Source organism: Chelonoidis abingdonii, chromosome 10 (assembly GCF_003597395.2).
Source record: "Chelonoidis abingdonii isolate Lonesome George chromosome 10, CheloAbing_2.0, whole genome shotgun sequence".
Classification (NCBI taxonomy): domain Eukaryota; kingdom Metazoa; phylum Chordata; order Testudines; family Testudinidae; genus Chelonoidis; species Chelonoidis abingdonii.
The window spans coordinates 21,193,377-21,202,578 of NC_133778.1; the positions used below are offsets into that span (position 1 = coordinate 21,193,377).

At 46.2% G+C, this 9,202-nt stretch overlaps 1 protein-coding gene across 1 annotated transcript in view; it reads right to left on the minus strand.

Annotated features, from left to right (window-relative positions):
- Positions 1 to 3,908: 3,908 nt before the first annotated feature.
- LOC116836083 (aldehyde oxidase 2-like) overlaps positions 3,909 to 9,202 on the minus strand; it is a 127,133-nt gene continuing 121,839 nt past the window's right edge. Inside the window, 1 exon segment of the mRNA XM_075070025.1 lies at positions 3,909 to 4,063. Within this exon segment, the coding sequence (XP_074926126.1) occupies positions 4,010 to 4,063 (54 nt within the window). The 3' untranslated portion in view covers positions 3,909 to 4,009.

Below are 9,202 nucleotides of genomic sequence, written 5' to 3' on the forward strand. Positions count from 1 at the left end.
AATAACCTAAACTACCTCATAGATTTTCACCACAACTTCAACAAACACCACCCATCCATTAAACTCTCTAGAACACTCCTGCACCAGCATCGCTTCCTGGACATCACAATCAGCTTCAACAATGGAACCCTACACACAACAATATACAAGAAACTCGCAGATCACTACAGTTAATTTCACAGTAACTACCCCAAACACACCAAGAAATCTGTTATCTAAGCCAGGCACTCAGATACCACAGAATATGCTCCAAGGAAAAGGTCCAGGGTACACGACACACTTTGCCTTCACCAAACAAGGACACTCCACCAGAGAAGTAGATCACATCATGCAATACCCCAAAAGAACGTGCTTCAATATTGGGAGGAGGAAAGCCTCTGACCTTATATCCATAGTTGTTACCTACAATGCCACACTGGAACCCATATGGGATATCATTAAACAATTACAACCCATACTTGATGAGGACCCTATCCTGAAAGAAATCTTTCCTAAGCTTCTCTTCTGGCCTTCAAACAACCCTCTAACCTTTCAAGATGCATGGATCATACATGTGCCTATCACAACATGTGGAATACATCATCCAGTGCACTAAATGCCCCAGTATTAACTGTGTATGTGAAACCAGACAATAACTACACTCTCAAATGCACACAGAAAAATGACAAAAGATAAAAACTCCCTATCACTCATGGGTGAACATTTTTCACAAAGCACTCAGTCCCTATCTGACCTCTCAGTCTTCATCCTTAAAGGAAACCTGCACAAGAGTTTCAAATGATGAGCCTGGGAGCTTAAATTCATAACTGTGCTCGATACTAAAAATCATGGACTGAATAAAGACACTGGATTTATGGCTTATTACAATAAGTAATCTGTAATCCACTAACACTCATTTTTTTGTCCTGTGACTGCAGATATGTTAATGAGCCACTTCACCTTGAATAGTCTCTTATAATGTATAACTACTTATGTTAAACAATCTGTTCCACATTATATTTAGCTGTGACACTTGGAGCATCTTTCCCAGACCTGAAGAAGAGCTTTGTGTGTCGCTCAAAAACTTGTCTCTTTCACCAACAGGAAGCTGGTCCAATAAAATATATTACCTCTTCCACCTTGTCTCTCTAATATCCTGGGACCAACATGGCTGCAAACAGAAAATTTAAAGTAATGGTACATTTAAAAGACAAAGCAAGTACTAAAATACAGAATTAACATACCTCAAAGCACCTTAACTGTCTTCTCATATCCCTGCCAAACTGGTTCAGACTTCATGTTAGGTGGATGTGCGTGTGTGTGTAACATCTAGGGTGACAAGATGTCCCAATTTTATAGGGACAGTCCTGATTTTTGGGTCTTTTTTCTTAAATAGGCTCCTGTTACTCCCCACCCCCTGTCCCAATTTTTCACACTTGCAGTCTGGTCACCCTGGTAATATCACAGTTAGTTAATATGTTAAAACCAGAATAACTTGGTGGTTCAGGCAAGAAGTTTAGCACCTGAGGGTATTCTAAACCAGGGGTGGGCAAACTTTTTTGGCCTGAGGGCCACATCTGGGTGAGGAAATTGTATGCAGGGCCATGAATGTAGGGCTGGGGCAGGGGGTTAGAGTGTGGCAGGGGATGTGGGGTGTGGGAGGGGGTGCAGTGTGCAGAACGGGGCTCAGGGCAAGGGGTTGGGGTGCAGGAGGGGTATGGCAGTGGGCTCAGGGCAGGGAGTTCAGGACAGGGGGTTGGGATGCGGAGTACAGAAGGGGCTCGGGGTGCAGGCTCTGGCCTGGCGCTGCTTACCTCGAGCAGCTCCGGGGTGGTAGCTGAATGCAGTGGGGCTAAAGCAGTCTCCCTGCCTGCCCTGGCCCCATGCCATTCCCAGAAGTGGCCAGCATGTCTGGCAGTGGCTCTTGGGGGTGGGGTGGGGCAGGCGGCTCCGCCGCGCACTGCCCTTGCCTGAGGTTTTCACTCCCAAGGCTCTCATTGGCTGTGGTTCCCCGTTCCTGGCCAATGGGAGCTGCGGGAGGTGGCGCCTTCAGGTGAGGGCAGTGCTTGGAGCCCTCTGCCCTCATCTCCCCAGGGGCCACAGGGACGTGGTGCCAGCTGCTTCCAGGAACAGCGCGGGACCAGGGCAGGCAGGGAGCCTGCCTTAGCCCTTCTGTGCCACAGAGCTGGCAATCCTGCAAGCCGGATTGAAAGCTCCGATGGGCTGGATCCGGCCCGCAGGCCGTAGTTTGCCTTCCCCTGTTCTAAACCCATTATACGATGGAGTTTTGCTTACAGATGACAGCATCTCAGGGTTAAATGACACAGTGACAAAATCATTTGCACTCAGTCTACAAGTGAAGTCTGAGGGGTGTTAAATATGAACCAAACAAACATATAACATTTCTCCAAGATTTAACTACTTACACATTCAATTTGTAAAACTATCTGTAATTGCATCATCCGATGACTTCCTAGTAATATTACAGAGGGCTTCCTTCCTCTCTGGAAGGGCATTGTGGAGGATGAGAAACAATGAGACTGAATGGCTTCCTACCTTTTCAGGCATTGGTGGGAGCCTCCTTAACCCACCTCTCTGACAAAAATTCCCCTCAAAATTCATAAGGCTGTGTAGTGAGGCGGCCTGGCTCCCAGCCGCCCCAGAGAGGGATGAGCCCTTACAGATGCCAAAGTGGGCAGAGCCACAGGAGCCTGTGCCTGCCCCTCAGAGGTCAAGGCGCAGGGCAGGAAGTATAAGAGCCCAGCCCCAGGGCTCAGAAGCTGGCTGGCTGTTGGAGAGGCGAGATGCTGGTGCTCTTGCTCCTGCTGGGGAGACTCCTGCTGCCTGTGACCAACCTGAGGATTGGCTGTACCTGTGGAGCCTGGATGCCAACCAGGCGCTGGAAGAGCCCCTAGGCTGGCCTGTACAAAGGGACCCTGAGGAGCTGCCCAGTTTACCCCTTGCTCAGTATCCTGAGGAGCCTATGGTGTGGGATGCAGCAGAAGATGCTGCTGAGACAGAGGTACTGGTAGAGAGGGAGGTCAGAAGTAGCCTGGGGGCAGCTGACCCTAGGCTGGCTGCAGCACACCCAGAGTCAATGTCAGTGTGTTGTGCCCAGGATCCCCACTGACACAGCAGCAGGCTGCCTGCTGCTGTTAGTGCCCTGGGCTGGGATGCAGAGGAGTGGGTGGGCTTGTGTCCCCTCTGCCATCCCACTCATGGGTGGCAGTCTCCCCCCTTGCCCCGATGCTCAGGACCAGGAGCCTGGGCTTAATATACTGAACTGGTTGCTCAGTCCCTGCCTGAGGGTCTGAGCCCGGAACTGTTTGTTGTGGCGTGTAGTGAGGTGGCCTGGCTCCCAGCTGCCCCAGAGAGGGATGAACCCCAACAATGGATGTTTACTTGCTATCACCTCATCTTCTTTAAAACCCATCCTTAAACCTACCTCTATCATGATGCCTACGTACAAATCACTACCATCTGGCACTGGTTGGGCAAGTGGTGAGCTGACACCTTTTCTTTTATGATAAACTCAGTTCATTTTGTTGTGATTTTTCCCTCTCAGCTCCACTTCTCCCCATCTGTGTGTCTGTATCATTCACTTGTTGAATCATGTCTGAGACCTGTAATGGGCTTGGGATTCCTAGGTGCTACAGCAATCGACTCAATAATTACAACAATGGGTGTAAGTGTGTCATAAAGTGGATGCAGCAAGTGACAAAGAAGCATAGCTTGCAATTTGGGGGTAAATTCTGCTTTCTCTTACTCCAGTGTGTTATTACCTTGAAGGCCATGGGGTTACTCCGATTTACAGTGATGTAACAAAGAGCAGAATTTGGTCCACAGTTTCTCTGAAATTAAGATCTTCTTTCTATCAGTACAGTGGAGCTGCAGTTAATAATATCTTGGTCCACAAATGTGTGAGAGAGTGGGTTTTAAATCAAATATTTTATTACTACATTTGGAATGCTTTAAACCAACAGTGATGGAAACTGTCACATAATTATTTCATACTTTGGAAGATACAGTATTAGGCTATGTCAATGGCCCAAGGTTTATAGGTTCCAGGCTTATCTTTGGGAATCTAAAATGAAAAGAAAAGATCAGTTTTGTTAAGTTTGACATTATTAAACAAGAGAGAAGTCACTGTAATTCAAAATCTGTGGTCCCAAAATGTTTTCTTTTTATCCATGTAAATGTCACTGTCCAGGCTAATCCATACTTTCACACTTTGATTATAATAGATTGTAAAATCAACCATGACCTTAAGTAGCTTGTTGAAGATTTATAACCATAGTTAATGAAAATCAATCTCCAATAACACAGACAGCTCAGACCTGCTCATGGATGAGCCTATAGGCCAAAGGGCCGAAGTCAGATAGAAAAATTGGCAGCAAAGTTTTCACTACATCATGTGACGGGGTGGGGAGGGGAGTAGAGATTGGTTGTCTGTGGAACTGTGGCTATATTAAACCACAGAGGTCATGCGATCTGCAGGGGAATCGCACAGATCTAAGGGAATTCTTAGAGTGATGGGGTGGGCATTGGTGCAGAGTTTGACCTTCCATGGTTTAGTCTGATGGCTGCCCTGGGAACTGTTCTGTCTTGGTTTCCTTTTTTATGCTTAGCCCCAACCTCCCCTGTGGAAAGTCTGAAGGTGTGGAGTGAGAGTTAATGTTCACCAGCAATAACTTACTGGGGGAAAGCCCTGCAGGGTCCCAGCATGACGGGGCCACAAAAATCAGCTTTCTCCCATTGACACCATTTCCTGCCCCCACCCTCATGCTTCCGCCTGAAGCCACATAAGATAAACCAAGCTGAATTTTCGTGCAGGGGTTTAGATGGGTATGGGAGGAGATACATTATCTTGTGTTGCCTTAAGTCCCTTGCCTCTGATTTCAAAAGGAGTGGGATTTCCACTGCTTTATCCTCATCAGAAGGAAATCTCAAGAGGAGAAAGTATGGCCCACAGACCTGGTGTCACTGGCCAAAACAAGTTGAATTGCATGTGGTAAAGGGATTGCTCTTAATAGGTAGACATGACTGAAATTCCTGCACAAACAGCAAGGGAGAAGGCTGGTCTGTCAACCTTCAATGACCCTATCTTTTCCTTTGTGACTCAATCCCTCTCCACTGCAATGGCAGTGCTGGTGCCATTTTAATTTTTGCAGATCTTTTCTGAAAGTAAGTTTGAGGCTGCAGGAAGTAGGGCTGGGCATTAGCAAATGGGAATTAACTTAATCAGGCTAATACTGTGTCCTGGGCAGACTGCCAGCCTTGAAGGACACTACTAAATACCCTATTAACACCAGAGAACTGAGACTTCTGTAAAGAGGCTGAGAAAGGACTGGAGATGTGTGGCAGGAGGGTGGGTGAGAAGCCCTCCTAGAAAAGAACCAAGGACCCTTCCTGGTCTTTGGTTCCACTGCCATGAGGTTTATAGGATCAGGGTATATAGATATAGAATTGCATTCACATTTTTGCAGGGAGCATATCTGCAGGTAAAAGAAATTAACAAAAATTTGCCTGTAAAAATGTCCTTATCCTTGGTGACATTTATTTTCCAAGTCAATGGATTTTTCTCACACTGCCTAGTTATTACTGTGTGCAGCAACTGTATCTAAAAAACCTCCCAAGACTGTCCATCCCTAGTTCTCACCTACTGCCCTATAATGGAATCCATACAAGGTATCATCAAACAATTACAATCCATTCTGGATGGGGACCACATTCTCAGATAAATCTTTCTTAAACCCCTTCTTCTGGCCTTCAAACAAAAACGATACCCTGTCATCCTGCACCTCGGAAGTAAACGGGAAGTGGATTTACTTTCATGAAAACTGCATCACAACTAGTCTTGGTGGAGGACAGTGCACAAGGCTTTGAGTGAGCTAAACTTCATTGGACAGGAGATTAACCTAATAGTTAAGTTTAGTCTCTAGAAAGCATGTTATGATTGTGCTTTATATGTAATCTTTCGTTTCCATTATCCTTACTCACTAGCTCTTGAATCTCTGGTAATAAACATCCTTGTTTTCACTACCAATACATCTAAATGCTGTGATCCTGAGCTGAGTCATTCAAGCTGGTGTGTACACTGTTCCTCTGTGGCCAGCAGCCTGGGTATTTCTGTGGGTGTTCAGTAGAGAAGAGGCTAGACACTACAAGGAAACACTTCAAAGGAGCTTGGGGATTTGGGTACACCTATTGTTAACCTGCAAAGCAAGGGCTGTAATAGTCCAGAGGAGAGCGTTTGGTGACTAACAGGCTAGTGCTGTCAGGGAGCTGACACCCAGCTGTGCACAAGCAAGTCTCACCTACGTTGGAGGCCCGGGGTTAACAAGAATTGTCATAGCCTCTAGGCATCGTTGCAGTATAAGTAGTAATAATAACCTAAGGAATTCATAGATTCCAAGGCCAGAAGAGACCACTGTGATCATCTAGTCGGACCTCCTGTATAGCCATAGAGCTCCCCCCAAATAATTTATGGAGCATCTTTTGGAAAAACATTCAATCTTGATTTAAAAATACGCAGTGATGGAGAATCTACCATGATCCTTGGTAAATTGTTGCAATGGTTAATTGCTCGCACTGTTAAAACTGTATACCTTATTTCCAGTCTGAATTTGCCTAGCTTCATCTACCAGCCATTGCATCATGTTATACTTTTCTCTGCTAGACTGAAAAGCCCAGTATCAAATATTTGTTCAGCATGTAGGTATTGACAGTCTGTAATCAAGTCACTCCTTAACCATCTTTGTCAAGCTAAGTACATAGAGTTCCTTGAGTCTATCCCTAAGTCATGTTTTCTTATCCTTTAATCATTCTTGTGGCTCTTCTCTGAACCCTCTCCAATTTATCAACATCCTTCTTGAATTGTGGGCACCAGAACTGGACAGAGTATTCCAGCTGTGGTTGCACCAGTGCCAAATACAGAGGTATAATAACCTCTCTGCCCCTACTCGACATTCCCCAATTTGTCCATTCAAGAATTGCATTAGCCCTTTTGGTCAGAGGGTTGCACTGGGAGCTGATCATCTGATTATCCACCACGTCTCCCAAATATTTCTCAGTTACTGCTTTCTAGGATAGAATCCACCATCCTATAAGTATGGCTTACATTTAACATTGTGCAAGGAAATAAGCAGGGGTGGAGATGGAATTAATTCCCCCAACTTGCAGGCAGCCAAAGGCGTTGCAAGGATGCCCCTCCAGGACTGTTATTTTCAGATGCTGCCCCTCTGTGCCCCTGGATCAAACAGTCTGGGCCACTGGATTCACTGTGTCTGCCTGCCCACAGCAGCTTCTTCATACTGACATTTTTGGCCAGCCTCCTGCCCCCAGCTGGGAGCTTCAGTGGCACAGCGGGCTTTGGACTGTTTCTCCATGCCTACTGTAGTTCACCCTGAGTGAAGAGGGCATGGCTGCTTGTTTCATCATGCTACATGCTCTTGTGTATGTCCCTATCCCCCTCTTTTCCACTGGAAGCACAATAGTGAAACTGGTGTGTTTTTCCAAGGGTTTGAAAGTTGGAAGCAAAAAGGGTCAGGTTGTGCTATCCTCCACAGAATGGCCAAGCAGAATTTGTGCATGGCCCTGTGCTCAGCAGCTGTGCTGGCAATGTGTTCCCGGTGTTTCACAATGGCCCTCACTCTGTGGCTCACCAGTGCACTCATCATCATCGCCTTTTCCTAACACCAAGATTGGATAGGGCAGAGGTTGTGAGCAGATTCCATCTATGTCTGGTTTGATCTGCCCTTTAAGCCTGCTGGGGAATTGTCTGGATAGTTTTCTCTACTGTTATAGTGCCACCAAAACCAGCTTGGTTCAGAACATGCTGTGGTGTGTTTACCTAAGCAGGCAGAGAGAGACTTCTCAGATGACACTGACAAGTTATGACTGCAAACACATACTCCACAAGACCCTGATTTAAGGGGAAAGCTTTAAATAAAGGCACTTATAATAGCCTGGTTTGATGGCTCCCAAGCAACAAAACGGAGCCTGTTTTCCCATCCCAAGCCTTTGCCATTTACGTGGTTGGTGTCCATGCTTTACTCCATTTCTTTTACTGCAGGCTATAAATGGACACACATTCTCGGCAAGCAAGGCCAGATGTATCAGAGCCAGGTCATCCCTCTATGTTTAGAGCACAGACGGCGATTAATGCAGCAGAAAAACCTGCAAAAATGGCCCAAATCTGTCAGGTGGGGGCACAACGTGGCACCATGCACCTCTCCCTCCAACCCTACAGAAGCCTTTCTGTGTGAACCCTGGAAATTTTGCACTTTTTGGGTTTGGGAGTGGAATAGGAGGGCAAGGAGTGGGGGCATGTTGAGTCATGCCACATAATCCTCCAGCAAAGCCACAGAAATTAATGCTGTCCTACTGTGACAGAATACATCCTTCAATTCCCTTCCACCCCACATAGAAAGACTGGGAGAACAAAGGAGACATATAACATGATCTAGGCTCTGATGAATCAAAGTGGGGAATGAATTTTACAGTTGAGGACTCTCACCAAAGAAACCCTGCTTCTAGTCTCTTATACAGCCCAGGATGTGATAACCACCAGTGATAAAAAAGGCCAGAGTATCAGCCAGAGAATGAGATGATCTGAGAGAACCAGGCCCTAGAGCTTTACAGTTTAAAGCCAACACCTTAAGGTCCATCCAGATATTATTTGGAAGCCACTGTAAATATAGATACTTGTATGGGAACAAATTCATTACTGGTGTAATGCTACCGAAGTAAATGAAATGACACAAGGGACTTCCTGGTCTACACTACACATTTAAACCGAATTTAGCAGCATGAAACCAAATTAACCCTGCACCTGTCCACACAACGAAGCCCTTTATATTGATATAAAGGGCTCTCTAAACCTATTTCTGTACTCCTCCCCGAAGAGGGGAGTAGCGCTGAAATCGGTATTGCCATGTTGGATTAGGGTTAGTGTGGCCGGAATTTGATGGTATTGGCCTCCGGGCGGTATCCCACAGTGCACCATTGTGACCGCTCTGGAAAGCAATCTGAACTCAGATGCACTGGCCAGGTAGACAGGACAAGCCCTGCTAACTTTTGAATTTCATTTCCTTTTTGCCCAGCATGGAGCTCTGATCAGCACAAGTGGCAATGCAGTCCCAAATCCAAAAAGAGCTCCGGCATGGACTGTATGGGAGATACTGGATCTGATCGCTGTATGGGGAGACAAATCTGTTCTATC